This window comes from Pollachius pollachius, assembly GCF_949987615.1.
Source record: "Pollachius pollachius genome assembly, chromosome: 3".
Classification (NCBI taxonomy): Eukaryota; Metazoa; Chordata; class Actinopteri; order Gadiformes; family Gadidae; genus Pollachius; species Pollachius pollachius.
Window position 1 is genome coordinate 48,539,349 of NC_136936.1, and position 27,190 is coordinate 48,566,538.

The following is a 27,190-nucleotide window of genomic DNA, read 5'->3' on the forward strand; positions in this document are numbered from 1 at the left end:
ACCAAAATAGGATAGCGGTGCGCCGTCCCGGGCTAAATAGAGATTGGTGTTGTGAAAGAAGAGCGTCGATGCAGAGGGAGAGACGTACGGGTCGCATGGTTAGGGGCATGGAAATACGATAGTGAGGTAAGGATTGTTTATTTTGTTTCTACTCATAATAGACCTATGGGCACCAATTACGATTATTGTTTACGCTTAAATTAATAGGCGGTTATGTGCTACATGAATGCAATAGCCTTTACTCCCTAATTGTGATTAAATCATATTCTCTTTCGTATCAGCCTTTACGTACATTTTCTTTATCTTTTTTCAGTGACCATGTCGGATAAACCTGCTGAACTCTACACGTATGATTACAACGACGACGACCACCCCCATGAGGTGCTGGATGCCCTCAGCCAGTTCTACCTCGGCGGGCTGTTCACAGACGTCTCCCTGCAGGGCTCCTCCGGCCGGGTCTTCCACTGCCACCGGGCCGTGCTGTCGGCTCGCAGCTCCTACTTCCGAGCGATGTTCACCGCCGACATGAGAGAGCGCTCCAACAGCCTCATCAAACTGTCCGGGGTAGAGTGTGAGGTCCTCGGTGTACTGTTGCACTACTCGTACACGGCCCAAGTGTGCATCACGGAGAACAACGTGCAGAGTCTGCTGGAGGCGGCGGACCTCATGCAGTTCAGCTCCTTGAAGCACGCCTGCGAGGACTTTCTCATTCGTTTCCTAGACGTGGGCAACTGCCTGGGCATGCACGCTTTCGCCCAGCTGCACGTCTGTCGCAGCCTGGAGCGGGAGGCTCGCCGGCTCATGTTCAGCAAGTTGGAGGATCTCGTGCAGCAGGAGGAGTTCCTCGAGTTGCAGGCCGATGACGTGAGGTCCCTTCTGGCCGTCAAGAACATCCTCGACGCGTGGGAGGATGAGGTGCTGGTACTCGCCGTGGTGAAATGGGTTACGCACGACTTGGACAACCGCACCGGGCACGCCAAAGACCTCCTGCGTTCCATTCACCTCGACCTGAACGACATTGCCCTCAAGTCAGCTCTGAGCTCGCGCAGACACTCGGTTGACGACAAGGAACGCATCAAATCCATGGTCAGTCATACCTTGGTGTCGGCGGGTAAGGGGGAGGGAACACCAGCGGGGGGTAAGAAGCTGTCCCCAAGGATGTACTCCATAGGGGGGTACTACTGGCACCCCCTGGCAGAGGTTCACATCTGGGAGCCGAGGGGCAACGTGTGGGCCCAGGGTAAGAACATGCCCGAGCACACCAGAGAGAGCTACAGCGTCACCTTGCTGGGGGCCAACATCTACGTCACCGGGGGTTACCGGACTCACACGGTGGAGGCCCTGGACGCGGTGTCCGTCTATAACACTGACGGGGACGAGTGGACCGAGGGCTGCCCCATGCTGACGGCCCGGTACTACCACTGTTCCGTGGCACTGCACGGCTGCGTGTACGCCATCGGGGGCTACCGGAACGGGGCGCCGGAGAACCAGGCCGAGTGCTTCGACCCCCTGAAGAGGAAGTGGTTCCCCGTGGCCGATATGATCCAGGGTGGGTGCGGCAGTGCTGCTGTATGGGCAGTTGATCATGATTGTCAGCCAAAGACAATCCACTCACTACATCTTCATGCATTGTGTTTTAACACGTGTAGAAGGGCAGGGTGGGATAGGGTTCAGGGGGGTTGACTGCCTTGCAAAGGTTTTAAACCCAAAGAGATTATAGACCCTGCCTGCTCCTATCCTCATTATTTGAGGTTAGTAGTGTATTATGTAAGAGCCCTACCCTTTTTTGGAAGAAAGTGTGTTTGATTTTACATAATCAGGATAGGGTCCAAATAAGGGCCCATAATCCCACATAATCAAACACACTTTTTTTATTGTAAAACTTTTTTATAGTAATAAAGTACACTGTCTGATGACATCCGTATGAACCGTGTGCTCCAAGGGGTGGGGAACGCCAGTGCGTGCGTGGTCAGGGAGCGGATCTACGTGACGGGGGGGCACTACGGACACCGAGGGAGCTGCACCTACGAGCAGATCCAGGTCTACACGGCAGACGCTAACGAGTGGAGCATCATCACGGTCAACCCCCACCCAGGTACTGCGTGCGAGGGCGGGACGGCGGAGGGACTCTCAGCCCGAAGGTACTGAGTCCGGGGCCCCGATGCCCCCCCCTCCCCACATCTGTAATGCTCGATGGCTTGATATTAAATGTTGTGAACTACATGGGATCTCTGCATGCAGGTTTCTAATCTCATTGAAATGGGCTCAGGATAGGATGGTTAATGGACTGAATTCATACCGCGTTTTATTAACCAACGTTCACCCAATTCATGCACACATTCACACACCGACGGCGGTGACACGCGTGCAAGGCGACGGCCCGCTTGTGACACCTCGAGACTCTAGGACGCTAGGAGGAGCCGGGATCGAACTAGAAACCTTCCGGTTATCATCGAAGGTTCTACCTCCTGAGCCACATGTCACTGACTACGTCATGGTCAGATGGGGGGGGGGGGGGGGGGGGTCTGACTCCCAGCGGGAATGTTATCGGTTCAAAACCCCTGACGTTCGCGGGGTGAAAACCTCTTCGGGGCTGAGATAGATTAACCCTAACCCGTGTCTCGAATTCACTGTAAGTGGTCGTGAATCCAAAACGAACGCCTGGGTCTTGTTTCCACAGAGTACGGCCTCAGCTCGGTGTCCCTCAACAACAAGATGTACCTGGTGGGCGGTCAGACGGCGGTGGCGGACTGCTTCGACCCCGACACCAACGCGTGGAGGGCGATGGCGGAGATGAAGGAGAGGAGGATGGAGTGCGGCGCGGCGGTGATACGGGGCTGTATCTACGTGACGGGAGGCTACTCCTACTCGAAGGGGACTTACCTGCAGAGCATCGAGAGATACGACCCCCAGCTGGACGCCTGGGAGACCGTGGGGAGCCTGCCCGGGCCGGCCAGATCTCATGGGTGTATTTGTGTTCACAGTGTTAGTTGATTTTAAAAATCGACTTTTAAATTATTATTATTATTATTATTATTATTATTATTATTATTATTATTTTGTGCTGTGAATGAGATGAATGCTGCATTAATATGAACCGTTTCATAAATAACTTAATATACATGCCAAACACTAACACCAGGGCCTATTTGTAGCCTGACTTTGCCGTATCATTTTGCAAATGTGTATTATCTGCCAGAGCGAATAAAACATGAGCTTGCAGGTTCGTCTGGGTCCCAGGCTATACAATTTGTATTTTGGCACCAAAGGTCGTTTATAAATGTAGCTATTACTACAGATGTGATATAATGTCTGAATACACTGAATTAATAAAAGTTAAAAAAATCAATCATCCATGGTTTTTATTTGCTTCCTACATTTGAGATTGACTGTGATTATTATTATTTTAGTATATTGGGTACTAAGGGTGTTAATCAGCGAATAGACTATATTGAAATGTTTTAAGACATTTAAGTTAAACAACTAATAAACCAAAAAATATATTTACAAATAAGGTTCTCCCAAATTGGCGTATTATTAGTGTATGACTGCGCTAGAATCATTCATTGCACATTTTCGAATCGCCTAAACCATTTTCCTTTTGACCAATGCAGCTTTCCGTAGCACGCCACGCCGTTTTAACAACGTGCCGAAAGTGTGGCGAGCAAGCATTGCTTCTGGTTGGGATAGAAACTAAATCTCACACAACTTATCAACGCATAGTAAGTATTTTACCCACTCTCATACCTAAACCATACTATCTGATATCCTTAATGTATTTGAGTAGGCCGGAGCTCGGTGGTTTAAACCTTACGACCGCATATCAACGTTACTGGGCATTTCCTCCATGCTAGGCCAGTGTTTAATGCAACGTTAGTCCGATGCATGGCGCACATCGCTCCGTCATGCCTATTGAGGTTTGGTTTATATGAACGGTACATACACATGAATAAAAAACGAGTTAAAAGTGATTTTACGTATTAGTAGATACTCGATGCGCTTCAATTGTGCTCTGCTAGCGGCCCATATGCCACACAGCGCTCAGTAGCCCGACTTTAAAGTTTTTAATTTTCGTGGGTTTGAGTAGAGCAGGTTTAATAAGGTTGGGCATAGATTAAATAACTTTTTGAGGTTACTCATTGAAGGGCTGTATGAGACCCGGCACTGTGTCCTGCAGACCGTCCATGCGTGAAACAAAAATGGCTGTTAACGTGGAGCCTAAATTAAATAAAACCTCTGGTGGTTGAGACATGGAAAGATGTTGCATTAATAATACGTCAGCTTTACCCTACTCACTTGGATACTACATGTGATTAATGTATATGTTTTTCCCCCACCAGAATTCGAAATAATGGCAGATATGACTCCGACTGAGGGGAAGGTGGTTCGACAAATCGAGGTAATAAATTAATGTTGACTATAGATTAGATAGTCAGTTAAATGGGAAAATAGCGCTGACTATGATTTCTCTCTACAGTATTACTTTGGAGATCACAACCTCCCAAGAGACAAATTCCTCAAAGAGCAGTTGCAGCTGGATGATGGCTGGGTGAAGGTCGCTACAATGCTTCAGTTTAACAGGTATTCATCTTCTGGAGCTGCTGTAGCTTGAACCAACACATTTTTTGCATTGTCATTGGATCTACCATGTTTCCCCCCCCCCCCTCATTTAATCTATGAAATGTACAATCAACAAATAGTTGCAACACAATGTTGTGTTTGGCTCTAATGCTCTGTATTTAATAAGATTCTATCAATCCCAGATGGGAAATTCAGTAATGATCCTGTTTCAAGTGAATGGAATAGCTACTATTTGATAGTATGACACGATACTACCTAGATGGCCAGATAATGTAATTAATCATCTTTTTTCCCCCCCAGGCTAAAGAGTTTAACCACCGATAGCGCCGTTATCATTGAAGCCCTACAGAAATCAAAGACTGGCCTCCTGGAAATAAGCGAAGACAAAACTAAAATCAGGCGGTCGGCAGAGAAGCCCATCCCTGAATTAAACGAGGATTACAAAGATGCCCTGAAAAACAAATCAGTGTACATTGTAAGTAAAAATGTTACGCATAATGCAGGCAGTTCGTACTATTATTAATTTGATTGCTTTGACTCAACACTTAGTTTTCTGGTCATCTAGAAAGGGTTCCCCTTGGAAACTACCCTGGATGAGGTTCTGGAGTGGACGACTGGAAAAGGCCAAGCAGAAAATATTCAAATGAGGCGAAATCTGCAACGGCAATTCAAGGTTAATAGTGAAAATGGTGTATTTGTAGTGCTTTAAGATGACGTGAAGGGGGGGTCTACATTAGTGTAAAACGCTGTTATGTGCAGGGATCCGTGTTCCTCTGCTTCGACACGGAGGAAGCGGCCAAGGCGTTTCTTGGACGCGAAGATATAAAATCCTTTAAGGATAACGAGCTTCTAGTCCTCTCAAGGTAAGCTGAGCAATGCTATCGGTGGGGGACCTCGACTGCATTTGTTTAATTGAAATGTATAGACTACACTAAGGTATTGTTGCGGTTCTTTAGGGAAGCCTATCACGCCAAAAAGGCAGAGGACAGAAAACAACACAAGGCAGAGTCCAAAGCCAAAGCCAAACAGTGAGTACAAAGGTTTTAATGTTCCAGGAGAGCTGTTTGTTGTGTACATACAAAAATATTAACCATGTCCCAAATCAAACAGCAACAAGGATGAAACCGAAAAACAGACTGAGGAAAAGGAAATGGTGAGTCACATAATTGTGTTAACGTTGAGGGACAATGAGAATTCGTAGCAGTCAGAATGCATTCGTTAACACTGTTGCTCTGCAGAGTCTGCTTTTGGAGGAACAGACTGGCTGCCTGCTAAAGTTCTCTGGAGAACTTGACCAAGTCTCAAGAGAGGACTTCCACGCATTGTTTTCCGGACATGGAAAAATAAAATGGGTCGACTTCACAAGAGGAGCCAAGGAGGTGAGGGATCCACACAGTGAGGGTTGTAAACCAGCTGATACGACGACTCATATCTAATAATAATACATTATCTTCAACACCATTAAGGGTACACTGCTGTTTGACGGGAAAGCAAAGGAGGCCTTGGATAAGGCGACAGAGGCCAATGGAGGAACGTTGCAAATCAAGGATAACGATGTTGCATGGGAGTTGCTGGAAGGCGATGTCGAGAAGGAAGTTTTGAAAAAGATGATTCAAGCTCAGCAAGAGTCGTACACCAGAACAAAGGGCAGAGGTACGATATCTATTATCAAGTAACCAAGCAGTGCACAAAGAAAGATTTGGTGGGTATGATGTTGACGAATGTTTACATTTTAACAGGGAGAGAAAAGTTTGGAGGCAGGGGAGGAGGAAGAGGAGGGGGTCGGCGAGGAGGACGTGGGCGGGGGGGCAGAGATCAGAACAGATCTCACTTCCAAGGGAAAAAGACTAAATTTGAGGACGACAACGGAGACGATGGTAAGGGACTGTTATTTGCCATGCTACGGATTTGGTTCATCTACCGATGGTTATCTATTGGCAGTGATTACATTTCCGATGTTTCTCGTTTGTTCCTAGGCCCCCCAAGCCCCAAGAAGAGAGCACGAGAAGACGCCAGTGCTGACGCTCCCGAAGCAAAGGTTACAAAGACCGAAAACGGATCTTAGATTCCACACTCTGAGAACTACAATTTTCTTTTGAACATTTTATTAGGGATATAAAACAAAGCCGTTTACTCAAGTCCATTCCGGCAACAATCATGATTTGGAGAAGCGTAGGAAATCCACGTGGATGTCGACCTGGAGGACGAGTTGGAAATGTAAACTTGGCGTTAGTTTTCGGTGTTTTCAGCCCCAATATATTGTGCCTGTTGCACTTGTATGCCTGTATTTTCTAAAACTGCTTTAGTTTGTCACTTAACCTGAACATATGCTAAACAGACCTTGATTTTTTTATTCTTTAGAAAAGGTATGCATGGCAGTTATTAAGTTTGCCATTTCTTTTCATGTATTTCATATGTTTTGCATAAGTGGTTATGATTTAAAAAGCACCACTTTAAGTTTTACCTGAAAATAAAAAACTTATTTTATGAAAGCTAGTATCTCAGGATCTGTTTCATGACGTTTATATAATCAAACTAGACTTTTGTTGAACACGGGTAAATGCACACATTTTCTTTCAGTCTATTGGATTATAGCTTACCGATTTCTTTTTGTGGAACTTGTATGAAGCTGGCAGATCGTATCTTAGTTCTGTCCATGGATGAGAAGGAAAATTAAGTATTTGATTTTGCCATCCTATTAAATACTTAGAAATATACTAACCTGCGACAAGTTCCATCTTCACACCCCAGTCTTTCGCTTTCTTTTGTATGTGCTGCAATCAGATATTCCATTAAATGTATGTTACAAGGTTGTCTACATTCACACTACATGTGGAATACTTACATCTCGTGTTGATGATTTATGAAGTGAATACACCACTGTTGCCAATGTCAATGCCGTCTTGAGGAACTTCATGTCAATGCCTTCAGTGGAAAGAAGGGATACCATTCAAATATTGAAAGCTTATAAACTGGACATAATGTAAGTCAATCGATAAGTCACTTGCCTTGATTGTGTTTTGTACCGAATGGAGGATTCATTATAACGGTGTCAAACTTTTGAGCACATGCGACTTCCAGAGCACTGAGATCAGACTGGACCAGATCTATGTTTGAGATTTCAAACTCCTCTGTATTCGTTCGGGCGATATCCAATGCATCTTTATCAATATCAAAGCCAACACATAATCTGAAAAGAATTCCAGGAAACTGTCAAGCATGATCAATAAGGCGAAGGCACAACAAACATGAGGGGAAGCTCTGCCGCTCCTACCCGGCTTCCAGCATCGCCGCCCCGATGCTCAGAACTCCGCATCCACATCCCAGATCTGCGATCAGTTTGCCTTCAATGTCATCAAACGTGTTGTGGATTGTGTAGAGCATGCATGCTGCAAAACCAAATTAGACGTTAAGTCTACCATCATCCTAACCTGTTACTTTAAACAGCTACCATAACAAACTGTACTAACTTACCTGCAATGTGGGGACTAGTTGGATACTGCTCAAGGAGAATCTTTGGCTCTTCAAAGCCGTCTACTTGTTGGAGACAACTCTCCAACTCCTTTAGTTTCATTGCTAACTAATGTCACTGTTCAACCGTTAAAACTTAGTATATTATGCATTGTTTTTTTCAATGCAAACCAATAACATTGGCATTACAGTGGAACACATGGGTGAAATGGTTAGGTTCGTAGACGTCACTTCCACCCTGTTCGGGTGTGCCCATGTGAAAGTGAGCCGGGTTGGACTGAGTCGTGGACGTATGAAGTTCCTTCCTAATAAAATATATCAAAGAGGACATATGTATGCGATTAATACAATCAGAAACTTTTTTATATTGGCTATTATATTCATATCAAATAACACGAGGAGCAATATCACGACAAAACAAACACTGATTATTAAATCAGTGTAATTTATTTTATCATGTAAGAGTAATACACGTTTTAATACTTTTGTTATTGATTGACTAGTTTTAAACGTGCTGATTAAATAATTACTGAATCAATAGTGTTTTTGGAGCAGAATAGACCAGCGGGCGTTTACCGTTGGAGGCAACCAACGGTATCGCGAGAAACCGCGAGATCATGGCCATAGCATAACAAAAATAAATTTGTGGACAACAAGCCAGAGTACATGATGGCGGCGTCGCTGCTACGCCGGGATAAGAAAGCCACTGCCGCCCATTTAAAGGCAGACCTCAATCGGACTGACAATTGTGCCGGGGCACGGCAACTCCAAGAGCTGCTCGACACGGTCCTGAACCCCGAGACACCGGCCACCGACACCGAGGCTCTGGACTGGTGCAAATGTCTGATCGCAGGAGGAGACGGATTCGAGGAGTTCTGCAAGACGGTCCGGTCCTATGACAACGCCACTCTCTGTGGTCTGGTCTGGACGGCCAATTTCGTGGCTTACCGATGCAGGACTTGTGGCATTTCTCCTTGCATGTCATTGTGCGCCGAGTGTTTTAACAACGGCGATCACACGGGCCATGATTTCAACATGTTCCGGAGCCAGGCCGGCGGGGCCTGTGACTGTGGGGACAGTAATGTCATGCGAGAGAGTGGGTGAGTAGACTGCCTCAATGTGTGTGTGTGTGTGTGTGTGTGTGTGTGTGTGTGCGTGTGCGTGTGCGTGTGTGTGCTCTTGACTAATCAGACGGATCATTCACACGCTATTGATTCATCGTTTAGTAGTGTTTTAAGTGGCACGATGACAACATACAGTTTCCTATCATACGAGGCATGCACAATTCCAGTGCTCAGTCTTTAATGCATTGTGTATTAGCCAATATAGCTATAATAGCCTAATAAAGTCTTATTTAATCCATAAAGTGCAATGGGGGTGGTCGTGGATCAATGGATATGGTATTGCCGAAATTGTGTCCTGTCTCTGAATACAGTCATAGCTTGTAGTCATAGCTTCAATTGCTCAAATTATTTGATTGCTATTTAACTTGATTAATTTCCTCATAAGGACAACAGGTGAGATTGCAAATAGCAACCGTGACAGGCTACCCATTAGTATTGGTAAGAGGCTCTTGCACTTCAACAAGACCTTGGCCTTGTCTTTACCCACCAGGTTTTGTCGAAGGCATCGGTTAAAGACCGGGGAGAACGTGCCATCCGTCCCAAGGGAGCTCCTCTTGATGTCTGAGATGGTCCTCCCTCGATTCATCATCAGCGTCATTCAGTATCTACGGGAAGGATACGCTGAGCCAGGTGAAGTCACAGGTGATTATAATGCAATAAAAGTCTGTTTATTACTGCGTTGGAACATCCGAGAGCAATTTTTTTATTAACTCTTTTTTATTATCTACTGGAATTATGCCAATCCACTAATAGCAGTAGCAGCATGTTCATTTCAGTTTCAGTTTTATTTTACATATGGCTGTGGAATATATATTTTGTTTATGCACTTTGCTTCAGTGCTTTGTAAATTAAACACGATAGGACTCTCAAGTGCATCGTTATGGGTTCTCTTGAAACTGGGATTTAGTTAAGCGATTACTACAGTGTTGTTTATAAGTATTGCAACCAATCTTAGATAATCATCATTGGTTATCAGTAACATTGCTTACACAGGACCACTTCCAGGTCACTTTTTATTTGCTTGCATACTTATCTTGCCTTGCCAGACTCCGGCAGTGAGCGAGACCTCCAGAAGGTTTTACAGCAGCTGGAGCCACAGATCTCCTTTCTAGAAGAGCTGACCAAGATGGGCGGGGCGATGAGGACCGTTCTGACGAAGATCCTGACCAATCAGCAGACGTTCAAAGACCTGAGCATGGGTAATCTTCCCCTAGACTGTTCCCCAATGTGCCTGGCAAGCGCCGGACACTGAAGTATTGCTACTTATTTGTCATGATGCAAGGGCTGAATAAAAAGTACTCCTTTTTGAAAGGGCACGTCTTTATATAAAAAGATTTGACAACACAATGCATCTCCTATTATGAAAGTGTTTTTTTGTGACTGTTGAGTTATGACTGGACACTCCAACGGATGTGATATATTCAGGTTCTTAAATATTGCACAGATGGCTGACAAGCACATTTCTGAATGCTGTAGATTTGTGGGCGGATTGAGGGGGGGGCGCTGGTGCTGGTGCATCTGCAGTTTTTATTTATATATTATACATTTGAAAACAGGGGAATTCACGGTGACTGTTTTGCTTGCATCATTTATTCTAGGCCAGGAAGACAGTCCTTATGCTAAGCAGAACTATGAAAAGTACTTGTCAGCGTTGAAGAACTCTGGCCTGGTGTCTGTGGAGGAGAAGGCCCTGCCAGCGTCGGCTGAGTCCCCCGCTGGGGAAGAGGAAGCGACGGGGGCCCTAGCCTCCAGCGGTGAGGCTCCTCCCCTTCCATCCTTCGGCTAGACCGGCAACACAATGCAACACGGTTTAATGGAATCACTCCTTTTATGTTTTTGTTTTTCCAGGAGCCGCGGCAGCAGGAAGCCCGGATGAGGCCGGTAAAGAGGTAAACACAGAATTACAACTGGGTGATGCTTTATAATGTGGCTCTTATGGGCCAGGGCGGTGTGTTTTGTGTTTCGGTTTTTCCATGTTTCTTATTGGTCAGTTGGACTGCTGCTCTGTAGCTTCAGAGGCTAGGCCTGAGATCCTTTTTGAATGTGTTATTAACCCATTCAGTTATTAACCCATTCACCTAATCATGTCTTTGTGTGTGTTTGGGTGTGGGGTCCCGTGAGACATGCAGTATTTAACTTTGAGGAGTCATTTATGAGACACTTAGGTGACGCATGACAAAAAACCTGGGGTGGTGCGTCTTTCTTAAAGATACTTATACTGAGGCCAGAATTTATATTTGACTAAAGTATATTATGTAACATTTCCGCATTCAAATATCAAAAAATGACTACATAATATTGGTCGTCGTTTACATACACTGAGTTATGTCGCAAATGTTGCCATTAATGTCCAGAGAATTCCATTGTTTTATTCAAGGTAAAGGCGTGTTACATAGTCATTTCTTGTAGGATTGTTTTGCCCACAGACAGCGCTGTGTTAAACCACATAATCTCATCTAAAGCTGTTTAGCTAGTGAACTCATCTAATGGCAAGTTACTGTTATGTTATTTGCAGCTATTTAATCAGAATGAAATGACATAAGGTGACTCAACGCAACGTTAATAAAACATTAATGCATCAACTCCTACGTCATCATGGTTTCTGCCGCAGTCCTTTCAGATAAATCTTCCCCGGCATTGATGGTGAAGACCGCCATGTTCCCACCCTACTTTACACGGTCAAACTACGGGATATTGTTTTGATTGTGCGACCCCTAAAGGCCGACATGACAAATTATACTATGAAGTAACTATCTGACCTTTTCTTTTGGAAAGACGGATGGTAACCCCAGTTTCTATGAAGGATTTGACTGGATCCCCTGCTAAGTGTGTTCTGTTCCTCTGTGCAGGAGGAGCTGGACGGGGGGCAGGCACTTGGGCAGAGGAAGAGGGTGAAGCTGAGCAGCACTACCAAAGGTAACCTCCTCTCCAGCATCATTACCGTAACCTGACCGTTAAATTCTCAGTGCATAACTAACATATCATAAACTGGCTATTAACATCTCCAGCATCACTAACATAACCTGACCATTTACATCTCCAGCATCATTAACGTATCATAACCTGACCAGTATCATTAGTCCAACCTGATTATTCTTAAAGAACCGTTCTGGGTGATTAAACCATCCTCTTTCAGTAACACATCTTTACCGATATCATTTGTTGCACCGGTTCTACTGAAGAGCATTTGGCGTGAGAACACTCCTGCCATGAATGTAAAGAACAGCAATATAGCCTTTTAGTCTTTTAGAATCAATGCTTGTTGTTTGGGAGTTGGACAGTTTACGAAATGTCTTGTTAAATCTTTGGTAAGGGATGTTTTAGTGAAGCCAGGAGCGATGGTCATGATGGTTTGATCACTCTCACTGTCCAGCGTAAGATGTTGTGGAAACCATTTCTCACCGTCTCCATTCTGCCCCCAGACTCCTCCATTATGGACTCCCTGAAACACAAATGCTTTCTGGAGGAGCTGCTGTTCTGGACCATCAAATATGAGTTCCCCCAGAAGATGGTGACCTTCTTGTTAAACATGTTACCGGATCAAGACTACAAGGTGGGCCTTTTTCTTCACGCAATGAATTACTTTTGAATGAGAGATATGGTCACAGATCATGTTTCAGATTTGTTTGGCTGCATGACCTGACCAGTGTATTTGTATAATATAATTACATGATTTAGACTGTCCTATCTTGCAAGAGGCTTCAGATGAGGTTCACTTGCTTCCGATATTTTTATTTTTTCTGTTGTGCCTGTGAGGTTTGTTTGCGGTATTACTGATTTGAAATCTGAAACGAGAAGTCCCTAAGTTGATCATCATCGACGGGCGTTCAAAAGATCCTCTCGTATTATCCAAAACTAATCCAGCATAACCACATCTGCTCACAACACATCTCCCGCCTTTTTCAAAAGCACATCAGCCTTTCACAAAACAAAGGGTTGGCCCTCACACATTTCATTCACAACGACCTCCACAGCAACGGGTATCCACAACAAAGGAGGCTCTACGCCGACTGCTTCATACAACATGGTAAAACACAAGCCATTGTTCCCTCTCTGCCCACGCCCTGCAGATCACCTTCACCAAGACGTTCGTGCAGCACTACGCCTTCATCATGAAGACGCTGATGAAGAGCCACGAGTCGGACACCATGTCCAACCGCATCGTGCACATCAGCGTGCAGCTGTTCAGCAACGAGGAGCTGGCCCGCCACGTCACAGAGGAGTGCCAGCTGCTGGACGTCATGGTAACCGTGCTCCTCTACATGATGGAGAGCTGCCTGATCAAGAGCGAGCTGCAAGGTGGGGCCCTCGCGCTGGACTGCTCCTTCACATTTTTGTTGAAAATAATAATTAAAGCTAAGTTATGTAACATTTATGTCTTTTATATATAGCTATATTCATTGAATAAGACATGTTATTATTTTATTTCATATTTCATTTTTGGGCTGAAACAAAATGTATCTGTTCATAAATAATGTAGTCCACTATATTATTTGATACTTCCAGTTAATTCAGCCGCTTGGGATAAACGATCATGTTGGATGACCAAATCGTGAGCAGCAACACCGCCAAGTTACCATGTCTCACCGCATGATGAACTGAACAAACATAGAAAACCAAAGCCAAATCCAACAGGAAGTCAATGACACCAGGGTTCGTGCACATAATGTTTTGGCTGGGAGTCAAACACCCCAAACACTTACCACTGTCTCTCGTGTTTCATACTTGGAGCTCCGCCAGAAACGCCTTTTCACAGGAGGACAGGATAAAACTAGAGTGTTTATTTTGGTCTGGGCTGGTCATTGTTGTAAAAGAGTCTGGTAAACATGTTTAATGAGTCATTCCATGGAAACCTATAAGTACCGTTTCCTCAACAATACGCTTTCACCACGTAATAACAATCCTTTCTTCTCCATGCAAGGCTAGAATCACATTGAACCAGGGTATACGTTCACAACTTTGAACTGCTGATAAAGAAGTATTTTCTTCAGCCGTATACTTAGATGAACGACGCGTAACATCTAGTAGTCTACCAGCCCACCTCTACCTGGTGGACTGAAGAAGCAATAGGTGGTTCTTGTACCTTCTCGTGTCGATGAGGATATGAGTCATTTCCTGACTACGCTCAATGTATGGCTATCATGGTGCCTGGTTTGAGTCATTTCCTGACTACGCTCAATGTATGGATATAATGGTGCCCGGTTTAACCTACATTTCGGGGCGGCATGTGGCTCAGGTGGTAGGGTGGGTTTGCTGGTAACAGGAAGGTTGCAAGTTCGATCCCCAGCTCCTCCTAGCTGTGTCGAGGTGTCCCTGAGCAAGACGCCTCACCTTGACTGCTCATGACGAGCTGGCTGCCTGCTTGCATGGTTGACCCCGCCGTCGGTGTGGGAGTGTGTGCATGAGCGTGCGAACGTTTGGCAGTATTGTGATGCTCTTTGAGTGGCCATTAGTTAGAAAAGCGCCGTATAGCTGCGGTCCAATAACCATTTCCTCACGCATACACGCCTGTGTCCTGTGAGCTCCGTGCGTCCTGACGCCCTCTCGTGCGTCTCTCTCTCTGCAGACGAGGAGAACAGCCGCCACGTGGTGGTGAACTGCGGCGAGGCGCTGCTGAAGAACAACACCTACTGGCCGCTGGTCAGCGACTTCATCAACATCCTGTCTCACCAGAGCGTGGCCAAGAAGTTCCTGGAGGACCACTCCCTGCTGATGCTCTGGATGAGCTTCGTCTCCTTCTTCCAAGGCGAGAGAACGTCTCACTCCGCACTTTTCACTTTCAGTCTTTATTTTCCAAACGATTCATATGATTTTATTTAGAAGTTTTATATTGTTTATTGGGTCTATTCTATACATTTTTTCAACTACACCTTTTCCTGGAGTAATTCTCTTAACACTTGCTATGTTAATAAATAGGTGATTGCTGCAAGCAGCGTCTCAACTATTTTTATTCTTAGGCTTTATTCCCAAACATCATTCCCAGTCAGTCACAAGTCTGGCCACATACGTTGGTAGACGCCACTATTAAATCACCTGCATCAACACTGGCTGATGAAACAATTTGCTGTGATGGCATCTGACTCATTGTCTGGCGCTTGGATTTCTGGTTTGTGCTCCTGTACTGAAGTTTGCCCTCCGGCCCTAAAAATACCCCAGCCCTGCGCCGAGGCCGTTGGCCGGTGGCTGGTGGCTCGAGTATCCCCTTACAGCAGTTAGTCACAGAGCGACACTATAACGCTGTACACGTGTCGCTTGATTGGCTGGCTGCAATCAATCTGGTCGTGTCTGAGATTGACTTGAAAAGAATCCCGATGTTTACATCAAATGTGTTCGTTTAATGCGACAAGTTATAATTCTGTAGTAAAACCGTTGATCCGCTTTAGGTCCGGTGAATAGGATTTCTTATTTCGTTTTCCATACGGGAGAATAGTGGCTTGTGTGTGTGTGTGTCTGATCTGTGGTGCTCTGACTGGCTCCTGCAGGGATGAACCTGAATAAGAGAGAGATGAACGAGCACGTGGAGTTCGAGTCCCAGACGTACTACGCAGCCTTCGCGGCTGAACTGGAAGCCTGTGCACAGCCCATGTGGGGTCTCCTCACACACTGCAAGGTCAAAGTGAGTATCGAGGAAAGATTTTAAAGGTCCCGTAGGTACGATTTCACAGTTGTAATGAGAGAGCGGGAGAGAGGGCGGAAGAGGGCATGATTTTGAAACTAAACGGCCCAAAATACATTGTCACCTCCCTCTCAGCTGCCTCCCTCCCTCCCTACGGTTCTCTGCTGTTTAGATCTGTTTCACGCACCTGTGATTGACATGCAGGATGGATTCCCTGAACCGATAGGGGAAGAAAACTCCTGAGTGGTCAGGCATGAGCCGCGAGCGGTCTTAAATCTAAATGGCCTCATACGGAGGCTGTCGGGAAATACCCGGATCCGATATTCTGACAGAGCCTTTCATTCACTAAAAGCTGATGGATGGCGAGGCAATTTCTAACAGATAACACTGAAATGATAGAACTTAAATCTTACATACAGCACCTTTTTCTTTTCTTTATTAACCCCAATACACATTTTGAGGAAGCTCTTCAACAGTTTATTACCACATTGTTGCAGATACGGTCTGCTCCGTGTCAGCTTCTGTTGTAAAGCCTTCTTCGTGTCCACATGTGTGCAGGAGACTCAAGAATACACTAAGACGGTGGTGCGCTACTGCCTGGAGGCTCTGCAGCTGTGGTTCGATGCTATCGGCTTTGTGGACGAGGTAAATCCAAAGGACACACAGACACATACACGCGCACGCACACATATTCACGCACACACATTCACAGACACATTCACTGACCCTTTCACACAGTCACATGGACACATACATTCACACAGACACAGATACATTCACACAAACACGGTCACATTCACACACACACATTCACACAGACACATTCACACACACACATTCACACACACACATTCACACAGAAACATTCACACACGCTCCCATAGACACATTCACACACGCCCACACAGGCACATTCACATTCTTTTGGCCACAAATTATGATTTCATTTATGGCGTGCGTTTCTTATGCGTCCTGTATGTTTTGCAGCCTGCACCAAACCAGGTGACCTTTCACCTGCCCCTTCATCGCTACTACGCCATGTTCCTCAGCAAGGTAGGGCACACTTTACACAATAAGCCAACGACTGCCCTGTCTACCACTCGCAAAAACTATATTGACATCGGGGCCAAAATAATAACCTCATAATTAAAATAAAATGAGTTATTTCGGTCTTGTCAACGCTTTTCAACCTCTTCTTCAACAGGCGGTGAAGTGCCAAGGCCTTGACCTGGACAGCCTTCTGCCCGACCAGGAGATGCTGATGAAGATCATGGTGCATCCACTACAAATTCAGGTCCGTCGCCCCCCCATTCCCCTTAGTCCCCATGAAAACCTACGGTCTCTGTGGCGGATCCCTTTTGTTTGCCAAGAGCCACAGAATATTCCGGCAGCATTCCCAATGTGTGCTCACTGTTGTTGTTGTTGTTGTTGTTGTGGGGTGTCCAGGCAAGCCTGTCGGAGATCCACAGCAACATGTGGGTCAGGAACGGGCTGCAGATCAAGGGCCAGGCCATGACCTACGTGCAGTCGCACTTCTGCAACTCCATGATCGACCCTGACATCTACCTGCTGCAGGTGGGAGAGAGCGCCTCGCATTCACGCCCTAGATCACGGCTCTTGAGTTTCCTAAGGAACAGGACTCTTGGGTTTCCTACTGTAACGGGAAGAACACCCTGTCGGGAAAACGCCCTGTTTAGAATTTGACAACACCCATTTCATTTGGTGCCCGGTTTGTTTTTCAGGTTTGCGCATCAAGGCTGGATCCTGACTACTTCATCTCATCTGTGTTTGAGAGGTACTTTTGAATGATGGTGTTTATTATGTTATGATCCAGGCAGTATATGATGTCCTCCGCAGCCGGTCTCTTTCTTCCTGACTCTCTCTCTCTCTCTCTCTCTCTCTCTCTCTCTCTCTCTCTCTCTCTCTCTCTCTCTCTCTCTCTCTCTCTCTCTCTCTCTCTCTCTCTCTCTCAGGTTCAAAGTGGTGGACCTGCTCACCATGGCGTCTGTGCACCAGAACGCCCTGCTGGACTCTGAGCAGGAGAGGCCAATGCTGGAGGGCGCCCTGACCTTCCTGGTCATCCTCACCAGCCTCCGCCTCCACCTGGGTAGGCTGTGCTGCAGAAGACGCCGCCCTGTAATCAGACCGTCCCGCTGCCGCTGACTCACCCTTCCTGTTTGGGCTCTCTGTCGTACCACAGGGATGACAGACGACGAGATCCTCCGCTCGGAGATGGTGTCGCAGCTCTGCATGAACGACCGCACCCACAGCTCGCTGCTGGACCTCGTATCCTTCTTAAGAACCACAATATGGACACATTTGATTGCTTCCGTATAGCCCTTTCCTAGGCCGTTTCAATACATTACAAAGTCAAAGAATCAAAATGGTAAAGAATGCTATAGATATCCATGAAATGTTTGATTAAAAACATTTAAAAAAATCATACAGACTAAGTGGGGGGGAGAAGTAGGAGAGAGGGATGTTTAGAGACGTTCTTAGTTTTTTAAGTGTGCGCTTCCTGAGTGCCGTTTCCTTCACTCCCTGACGCTAGCTGCCTGCGCTCGCCCGGTACTCTGCCGTATGTTTGGTGAACTGCATGTGTGTCCAAACCTCCCCGTCCTCTTTCCGTAACCACTAACCGCTAAGATCCCCGAGAACCCCAACCCCAAGAGCGGCATCGTGCCGGGGAGCTGCAGCTTTGAGGAGATGCTCTCGGCGGTGGCGGACTTCAAGGCCCCCGTGTTCGAGCCCGGAGGCTCCATGCAGCAGGGCATGTACACCCCTAAAGGTGAGGCTCCATGCTGCAGGCCACGTACACCCCTAAAGTTGAGGCTCCATGCTGCAGGGCACGTACACCCCTAAAGGTGAGGCTCCATGCAGCAGGCCACGTACACCCCTAAAGTTGAGGCTCTGTGCAGGTGGCGCGGTCCAAATTCTCCCTAAATGAATCCATAGATAAGTAAGTCATCATGATTGATGTATAGGTCGAGTACCCCCCTAGAGTCCCCTACGTTAGGTTAGCCAGTCTAAACCAGGTGTGTTGTGTTGTTAGTCTGCAGAAACAGGCTGGGATGGCAGGACCCACGAGGGTCCCACTAGACTCCTTAATCTACTGTACGTCTTCAAGCACAATATGGCGGTTTACTCTTTGTTGCTAAATAGCCTTGGAAGAGTCATTATGCTTTATGATAATATGCCTTTTATAGATCCTGTCTGGAATCAGGATACTTAATTGCTTACATTTTAATTATACATTGTACAATAAACTATTTTACACGGTTCGTAAAAATATTTTTCTCTGTGATCCTGGTTAGAGGGAACCATTACTAAAGACTCTATTGTTGACAATAAAAAAAAATAAGGGTTTAAACTATTCTAAGATATTGCACGAAGGCTGTCGTTTACCTATGGACGGCCACTTGGGGGCAGGCTTGTGTCACTTACGGAGCTGAGGGGAAAACACTAAAAGGCTAAAGCACATCTTTGTCCTTTTCCCGCCCTTTCCCCCCTTGATCAGCGGAGGTGTGGGAGAAGGAGTTTGACCCCATCATGGTGGTGCTCAGAACGGTCTACCGACGAGACGTCCAGTCGGCAATGGACCGATACGCAGCTTTGTAAGTCAACACTATCCTGATCCTCTTGAACATAGACGGCTTAAATCAAGAGGGCCGATACACATCTTGAAGGCTTGGCTCACACCCATTCCCAGACCTTTTTTTAATTGAATTTAACTCTATTTATCTGATGGTGGGACGTTCCTACAATGGCCGGCTCTGCCCACCAGACAATAATCCAGGGGTTCCTTCTGTCCACTGGCTGGCAGACACCCGGCCGAAGAGGGTCAGGGGAAGGTGGTGATGGGGGTTACTTCTAATTAGAAGCACGTCAGGCCAAATCAATAATTCAAGTCCACTTGTAATAGACTCGGGGATATACCTCTTGGGAGATTGCAGCACGGAAAGTCTCTGAAGACGGATGGAGCCCAGAGGAGATCTAGCCGGGTTAATATATTTAGCCTCACTAAAGGATATGAAGCGCATGCGTTTTTCATTTTTATCCTGTTGTTTCTGGATAGATAAGGCAGATTACATTGCGAATCTGATTAATGGCTTTCTTGTCTTTTTTTTTTTTTTACCGCTTACTTTGTAATTGCCCAGGAAACAAGAGAAGGCAATTACAGGTCACTAACGATGGTAGTCTCTCCGTCGGAGGAGATATGAATACAGATTATCAGCATGGTCCTAATGAATCCGTGAATCCACCAGCGTGTTGACATTGCTTGACAACACAAGAGAAAACGTTTCTCCTTGAAACGCCGCTGCGGAGCGGCCATGGCTCCCCTCCAGACGCTGATAGCAGGCTTATGCTGCTTGTCCATACACTTTGACTATGATGGATCGGCTGTCACGCCCTGCTGTTTCCCCCCCTTCTTCTTCTTCCATTTTTTTTTTCCATTTTTATATATCCATGATCCTTTCACTGCTAATAGAGTGGGAGCCCTTGGCTGGCTGTGGGCCGCTCTGTTGCCGACTAAAAGCTTTTTGTGCAGTGAATTACTCGAGTTAGATGTCACACCATTAAACCCGTATTAACTCTTTGTGCGGAGGGCTAACTATGTCGGCGAGTGACGGCTGCACACCCGCGTGCACGCCTAATAGACGGGGCCCGGCGCCGCGGCTCACTCCCCGTCGCCCGCGTCCACACAGCTACCCCTCAGACTCGACTCAATGTCACGACAGCAAGGACGCAGGCGGCGGCAGACAGCGGCAGACATTTCTGTTCCGCACCCTTCGGTTTCATTGGCGTCCCGAAGCCATGTTTGGGCAGATGTATGATTTGAATAACACTTGCGTGGTAGAAGTCAAGACCAAAATGGAGGTCTTCTCCACAGAGGTCAAGTGTCTATCTGCCATTCGTGACGCGCAGGAGATAAAAGCATTTCGTCAAAGATGTTGACGACCTGATGCACCGAATTACGGTCGGTCGTGTCTGTCATTTAACACTGTGTCTGTCACTCAGTTTGAAGCAGTCTGGGATTCACACCGGCAACCCCTGGCCCCCTTACAAGGAGAGGAGTCCACTGCACCCGAGCTACAGGGGCCTGGTCCAGCTTCTGCACTGCAAGACCCTGCACATCGTCATATTCACGCTCCTCTACAAGGTGGGCGTCTGCACTATATCTATATTAGTATTAATATTATTATATAACATCTGCACATGGTCACCCACATGCTCTTTTACAAGGTCAGGGTTTGCACTATATTGATATTAGTATTAATATTATTATGAAGCGAGGATAGTGTGGTGGGCTAGAGTGTTAGACTTCCAGCTCTAAGGTCCTGGGTGAGATGTCTGCAATAAAGATCCAATATGAAACTTAAATTCTGTCTGTTTTACCTTCCAGAGTGGAAGAATCGAACGGCCGAGAAATAGTTTGCAGTCCCACATTTGTGGGAGTGCGGATGTTTTTGTGTGTTTTTGGATGAAGGCTGGTTAAAGCAGCCTCAACCGGTTGAGTCGGATAGGTCTCTGGGGCCGGGAGAGGCTGCACACCTGTTTTTGAACAGCCAAATGGTGGACTCTCTGCCGTTTGCTAGCGTCAGGTGTTAGTGGAGGAGCTCTCTGCAGCCTAGCTCCGGCTGCTCAGTAAACTTCAGGTCTCTGAAGGGGTCCCTTTGGAGGGAAGTGTCTGATGAATGGGTCCATGGCAGAAATGCTACACCTGTATATAAGTGCTCAGTCATTCGAGTGAAGAAGAATTGATGATCGCCCAGTGGTGTAGCGAGGCTGTTTTAAGTGATCACGGTTAAATGATGCAAGACAAGTTGCGGCATGTGTAATTTAAAGCAAAGACAAAACCGCTGTGTCATTGTTTTAAATGAACAAATCTTTTTTTTTATACCAAAAGTTTCACACCAGATCTCCTCGTCCTGTTGTAAAACTAATGTGGTTTGTTGCAGATCTGGATGGACCACCAGAACATGTCTGAGCACGTGCTCTGCATGGTGCTGTACCTCATCGAGCTGGGCCTGGACAACCAGGTCCAGGAGCACAAGGAGGAGGAGGTGGGTACCGGCCACACCAGCTCCGATAGGGCTTTATTCTCACAGGTCCTCTGTAATGTTACCCTGCATTACCACACTTTTGATGGAGAGTCCCTTATCTCTCTTTATTACATTGGTGTTGTTCCAATGTATGTCAAATGTGTTCTGCATGCACTCCTATTGTCAACGCCAAGCTCCTACAGAGCAGCACCCTAGCTGCTCTGATACAGCAAACGTCGGTGCTACATTATCCAGTGTTCTCCCCCCCCAGGAGCCCTGCATAGAGGAGCACTGCCACGACAGCTGGTTCCCGGGCACCAGCCTCCTGTCCAACCTGCACCACATCATCAACTTCGTCAGGGTCCGGGTTCCCGAGACCGCCCCCGAGGTCAAGAGGGAGCCTCCGCCCAGCACCAGCGCCGAGGCTACCTCCTTTGGCCCGGTAAGGAGGCTAGGCTGGCTTGTTAATGAAGCTCCTTCCTTTGGTAAGGAGGCTAGGCTGGCTTGTTAATGAAACTCCTTCCTATGGTAAGGAGGCTAGGCTGGCTTGTTAATGAAGCTCCTTCCTTTGGTAAGGAGGCTAGGCTGGCTTGTTAATGAAGCTACTCCCTTTGGTAAGGAGGCTAGGCTGGCTTGTTAATGAAGCTACTCCCTTTGGTAAGGAGGCTAGGCTGGCTTGTTAATGAAGCTACTTCCTTTGGTAAGGAGGCTGGCTTGTTAATGAAGCTACTTCCTTTGGTAAGGAGGCTAGGCTGGCTTGTTAATGAAGCTACTCCCTTTGGTAAGGAGGCTAGGCTGGCTTGTTAATGAAGCTACTCCCTTTGGTAAGGAGGCTAGGCTGGCTTGTTAATGAAGCTACTTCCTTTGGTAAGGAGGCTAGGCTGGCTTGTTAGTAAGGCCACCTCCTTTGGTCCAGTAAGGAGGCTGGCTTTTTAGTGAAGCTGCTTCCTTTGGTCCGGGAAGGAGACTAAGCTGGCTTATTAGTGAAGTTGCTTCCTTTGGTATGGAGGCTCACTTGTTAATGAAGGTACCTCCTTTGGTCCGGTAAGGACGCTAGACTGGCTTGTTAATGATGCTGCTTCCTTCGTTAAGGAGGCTAGGCTGGCTTGTTAATGGTGCTGCTTCCTTCGTTAAGGAGGCTCACTTGTTAGTCAAGCTACCTCCTTAGTAAAGGAGACTAGGCTGGCTTTTTAGTGAAGCTACTTCCTTCGGTCCGGAGAAGGAGACTAAGCTGGCTGGGTGAGCTTGTTAGGGAAGCTTCTGGACTACCTTGACGCACTTTTACAAAATCAGTTTTTGATATGAGACACAACAATTGTTTCTCTATTGGGTTTAAATGTGTGGCTGGCTGAGTGCCTGTGCCCTCCACTTGTCTGGTTGTACTGCTGAGCTGTGCACAGTCATGGCTTCCCTCTGCCTCCTCGTCTCTGAGGTTCCTTAAACCATTAACACCCATGGTAGTTCAATAGCCACCCTCACCGGATGTAAACATTTTAATAATATTCCTAGTTTATTCATTTCATTCCTCGGCTCTGGGCAGATTGCAATATTGCTCCGCAGCTTCTATTATGGTTGCTGGTCCCGTCATGCTAATCATCTCATTTCATTCCTGGTTGTGTTGTGTTTGTTCCACGCCGCTGTCCTTGCGCTGCAGGCCTCCCGGCGTCTCTCGGGGAACTGGCGAGAGGTAGCCGTTTGCATCCCTGTCTGCGAGGCGTCCCCGAAGCCTTTTGATTTAACGAGACTGCATGTCTCCGTGACAGCATAACACTGTGTTATGTTGTTTATGCGCGTGGGTTTTATTGTGCATCGCGTTTCCCTCGTTTCATTTTCTCATTGTGTGTGTTTGTGTGTGCGTGTGTGTGTGTGCGTGTGTGCCGTCGAAACACCTAAGGAGCAGTCCACGCACATGCACACACTCATTCACACACATGCATGCATCCTGTTTGTGTGTGCGCTAGAATTCCATTCACACAGCAAGCACATACATGCACCCTGTGTGTGTGTGTGTGTGTGTGTGTGTGGTTGTGTGTGTGTGTGTGCTGTGCCTTGCTGTGTACGAGGCCGGTGGAGCGTGGGCCCCTCGTCTTCTCGAGGGCTGAGACTAATTACGTGTGTAATGCAGCTCTCGGTAAATGCTTTTTAACCGCATGTCGGCGTGATGGATGTCGCTGTGGCCGGCCTGTATGATGTATGTATATTTAACGGGCTCTCGCCCTGGCTTCCTGTCAACCGGGGTCACGGCAACACCTCCACTCAATCCACCTGCTTCTGCATCCCCGTGATTACACGTTCCTCTCCGCTGGGGGAAGGTAAACACTCCTTTACTCCGCGGGGAGCTTCCTGAACTCGACGCATCAGCAGAAAAAGCGCACAATTATAATTTGTCCGCCAAAACGTGACGACGAGGGCCGTGTGGTTTCGATCGGGCTGCTCACACGGACATTTGAATGTTTTTAAACGGTTTGAAATGTCTGTGTGCCGTGTTCAGCGTTTATTTATTAAAACGTTTTCTGCAGGGTCGTGCAAAAAATGTTTTTTTGCACGCGACCCCTCCGAGTGTGGAGGGCTTCGGTTTCTGCTGCTGGGGACCCTCTGATCTCCCTCCTGTGGGTCAGTGTGTCTAACGGAGCGGCTCTCTCTCTCTCTCTCTCGCTCTCTTTCTCTGTCTCTCTCTCTCTGTGTTTCCTTGTGTCCCTCGCTCTCTCTGTCTCTCTCTGTCTCTGTCTCTCGCTCTCTCTCTCTGTCTCTTTCTGTCTCGCTCTCTCTCTCTGTCTCTATCTGTCTCTCTCTGTCTCTCTCTCTCTCTCTGTGTTTCCTTGTGTCTCTCTCTCTCTCTGTCTCTCTCTCCATCTGTCTCTCTCTGTCTCTCTCTCTCTGTGTTTCCTTGTGTCCCTCTGTCTCTGTCTCTCTCTCTCTGTCTCTCTGTGTCTCCTTGTGTCCCTCTCTCTCTGTCTGTCTCTCTGTCTGTCTGTCTGTCTGTCTGTCTGTCTGTCTGTCTGTCTGTCTGTCTGTCTCTCTCTCTCTGTGTCTCTCTCTGTCTCTCTGTCTCTCTGTGTCTCCTTGTGTCCCTCTCTCTCTCTCTCTCTCTCTCTCTCTCTCTCTCTCTCTCTCTCTCTCTCTCTCTCTCTCTCTCTCTGTCTCTGTCTCTGTCTCTGTCTCTCCCCTCGTCTCTCTCTCTCTCCCCCCTCTGTGGTTTCAGAACCTCCGCGAGGCGCAGGTCTTCAGCCTGGTGGCCGAGCGCCGCAGGAAGTTCCAGGAGATCATCAACCGCAGCAGCACGGAGGCCAGCGCCCAGGTGGTGCGGCCCAAGAGCTCCTCCACCCGCTGGGTCCCGCCGGGCACACCGCCCCAGCTGGTGACGGAGATCCTGGAGGTGCGCGAGAGCATGCTGTCGCTGCTCATCAAGCTGCACCAGAAGCTGTCGGCCAAGCAGAACTCGCTGCCCGCCGGTTGGCTGGAGGAGGCGGCGGCGGCCAAGGCGGCGGCGGAGGCGGCGGCAGGTGGTGGGGGGGCGGCCGCGGGCGCCGGCCGCCACACCCACGGCGACGGCATCACCGCCATCGAGCGCATCCTGACCAAGGCGGCCGGATGCAGCCGCCACAGCCAGCGCAGCATCCAGGAGATCTGCGGGAAGGTGTGCCCCCCCGTGCCCCCCAAGAAGAGCAGCCCCGCAGACAAGAAGACCCTGGATAAGGAGGAGAGGTACGGAGACATGCCGATAGATGCCTAAACGTGTGTGTGTGTGTGTTACTAAGTTTACAGTATACACACTAACTGGAAGACCATGGAAACAGTGGGGAGGTATGGCTAAATGTATAATGTAAACCTTAAGATAGATTACTTAATAAAAGTGTGGTGTCTTTGGAAAGATGAACAGTTTTATCCCAAAGGTAATAGTTTTTAAGTAGCCAAGTATCAAACGGTAAGATGGAAGACGAGATAAACGGGGGACAAACTGCACAGACGGGAGCAATCCGAAGATAATATTAGGCGGACAATTTTATCCAAAGAGTCTCCGACTGCCGCGAGTGCATACGTTCCATAGCATCGGCGGGGAATCGAACCCCTAACCCTGGCGGTGTCTCAATGTCGTGCTCTACCCATCGGGCTAAACGGCACCAACGTACTCGCCCCACCCTTTGGGTGTCACGCACTCAGGATTCGTCCCACGGAGCACATTCACATCCCATTACAATCTCTTTGATTTTCACTCCCCTCCCTCCCTCCCTCCCTCTCCCTTCTCCCCTCCCTCCCTCCTCTCTCCCTCCCTCTCCCCGCCGTCTTGTGTAATGATGATGGAACGGGCCATAACCAGCTCATAACGACCGGGTCTCCGACGCGACACGACCCGACCCTGGAGACGGGAAAAGCAAAAAAAAAAAAAAAGCGGGGTAGCGTCTCTCTCCCTCCTCTCACAAGGACTGTGCCGGTCGTCAAGGCGACGGCGGCGGCGGCGGCGGCGGAGGCGTGAAGCCACCGCGGCGGCGGGCGGGCCCATCCCTCAGGCTGCTTGCCGGCGGCCCTGGAGCTGTCAGCGCGGCGCGCTGGGCCGCGGAATTCCTGTCGGCGCTTGTTTATGTCCTCTTATTAGGGGACTCAATTTACAGTCCGCCCCACGCCTCGCCGGGCCCCCGCGCCCACCCCGCGTAGCGCCGCGTTAGCCCGGTCATTAACCCCTCGCGGCCCGCCTGACACCAGCGCACGGCCGGGCGAAGGGGAGAGAAAAAGAATCCTAATAATCCCACGGAAGGTTAATTGTGTCGGCGGAGTGCTGCCGCTTCCGGCGGCGGCGGTTAATGCTCTCTGCCCGGGCTGCGAGGCTAAGAGCCCCTTGTGTTCACCACTTGATGCCCGAAAGAAGACACTCGCGGTTCTGGAACCCTGTTTCCATGGCGACGCATAAGCAACCCAGTACGGTCGATTTGTTTAGCGTTGGAGTTGAAAGCTTTTTATGAAGGGGACGTTCGGGAAATGTATTTGGAATTAGCCGTGAGTGAGTCGTGAGCGCTTGGTTGTGCGTTGGTAAACAACGTTGTGTTGTGTTCTCTCTGGTCTTCCAGGCGTACGAGGGCACGGGAACGGCAGCAGAAGCTGCTGGCCGAATTCGCCTCCAGGCAGAAGAGCTTCATGGAGACCGCTATGGACGTCGGTAAGGGCAGACAGGTGGTGTTTTACACCTCGTCCTCCGTTTAATGGCCGGGTTTTACACTCACTTACACCCTCATCCGCTCTCTACACTTCAGCAAGGTCACAGGCATTTCACGTCCAGGGGTAATCAATGCTGTGCGATTTTTGCATGCGGTCATTGAAGCAGGACTTCCACATTAAATAGTGTTTTGATTGTATTAATG

At 47.7% G+C, this 27,190-nt stretch overlaps 4 protein-coding genes across 5 annotated transcripts in view; 3 read left to right on the top strand and 1 right to left on the bottom strand.

Annotated features, from left to right (window-relative positions):
* Positions 1–81: 81 nt before the first annotated feature.
* Positions 82–2,994, top strand: klhl23 (kelch-like family member 23; the record flags this gene model as incomplete). The annotated part of the gene is made up of 4 exons (XM_079731794.1): positions 82–126; positions 314–1,549; positions 1,943–2,095; positions 2,681–2,994. The coding sequence occupies exons 2-4, from the start codon at positions 319–321 to the stop codon at positions 2,992–2,994; spliced, it is 1,698 nt and encodes a 565-aa protein (XP_079587920.1). The 5' UTR covers positions 82–126; positions 314–318.
* Positions 2,995–3,626: 632 nt separating this feature from the next.
* On the top strand, positions 3,627–7,168 carry ssb (small RNA binding exonuclease protection factor La). Its single transcript, XM_079733343.1, has 12 exons — positions 3,627–3,722; positions 4,341–4,399; positions 4,478–4,581; positions 4,882–5,056; positions 5,147–5,254; positions 5,341–5,444; positions 5,538–5,609; positions 5,692–5,734; positions 5,820–5,960; positions 6,048–6,234; positions 6,321–6,458; positions 6,558–7,168. The coding sequence occupies exons 2-12, from the start codon at positions 4,352–4,354 to the stop codon at positions 6,644–6,646; spliced, it is 1,209 nt and encodes a 402-aa protein (XP_079589469.1). The 5' UTR covers positions 3,627–3,722; positions 4,341–4,351; the 3' UTR covers positions 6,647–7,168.
* mettl5 (methyltransferase 5, N6-adenosine) lies at positions 6,656–8,268 on the bottom strand. The gene is made up of 7 exons (XM_079733344.1): positions 8,056–8,268; positions 7,856–7,970; positions 7,590–7,771; positions 7,427–7,506; positions 7,304–7,355; positions 7,182–7,231; positions 6,656–6,778 (listed from the first exon to the last, which is right to left on the bottom strand). The coding sequence occupies exons 1-7, from the start codon at positions 8,153–8,155 to the stop codon at positions 6,737–6,739; spliced, it is 621 nt and encodes a 206-aa protein (XP_079589470.1). The 5' UTR covers positions 8,156–8,268; the 3' UTR covers positions 6,656–6,736.
* Positions 8,269–8,705: 437 nt separating this feature from the next.
* ubr3 (ubiquitin protein ligase E3 component n-recognin 3) overlaps positions 8,706–27,190 on the top strand; it is a 45,482-nt gene continuing 26,997 nt past the window's right edge. The window contains exons 1-24 of one of the 2 annotated variants that reach the window (XM_079732007.1): positions 8,706–9,152; positions 9,667–9,818; positions 10,223–10,375; positions 10,775–10,930; positions 11,025–11,065; positions 12,026–12,092; positions 12,599–12,729; positions 13,247–13,475; positions 14,743–14,922; positions 15,659–15,792; positions 16,351–16,437; positions 16,780–16,845; positions 16,997–17,086; positions 17,239–17,367; positions 17,535–17,587; positions 17,766–17,899; positions 17,993–18,078; positions 18,439–18,580; positions 19,310–19,406; positions 20,812–20,953; positions 21,753–21,857; positions 22,108–22,278; positions 25,039–25,541; positions 26,900–26,988. In XM_079732007.1, the coding sequence (XP_079588133.1) occupies positions 8,719–9,152; positions 9,667–9,818; positions 10,223–10,375; positions 10,775–10,930; positions 11,025–11,065; positions 12,026–12,092; positions 12,599–12,729; positions 13,247–13,475; positions 14,743–14,922; positions 15,659–15,792; positions 16,351–16,437; positions 16,780–16,845; positions 16,997–17,086; positions 17,239–17,367; positions 17,535–17,587; positions 17,766–17,899; positions 17,993–18,078; positions 18,439–18,580; positions 19,310–19,406; positions 20,812–20,953; positions 21,753–21,857; positions 22,108–22,278; positions 25,039–25,541; positions 26,900–26,988 (3,571 nt within the window). In that variant the 5' untranslated portion in view covers positions 8,706–8,718. The remainder of the gene's footprint in view (positions 9,153–9,666; positions 9,819–10,222; positions 10,376–10,774; positions 10,931–11,024; positions 11,066–12,025; positions 12,093–12,598; positions 12,730–13,246; positions 13,476–14,742; positions 14,923–15,658; positions 15,793–16,350; positions 16,438–16,779; positions 16,846–16,996; positions 17,087–17,238; positions 17,368–17,534; positions 17,588–17,765; positions 17,900–17,992; positions 18,079–18,438; positions 18,581–19,309; positions 19,407–20,811; positions 20,954–21,752; positions 21,858–22,107; positions 22,279–25,038; positions 25,542–26,899; positions 26,989–27,190) is intronic. The other variant, XM_079732008.1, reaches the window with a different exon arrangement.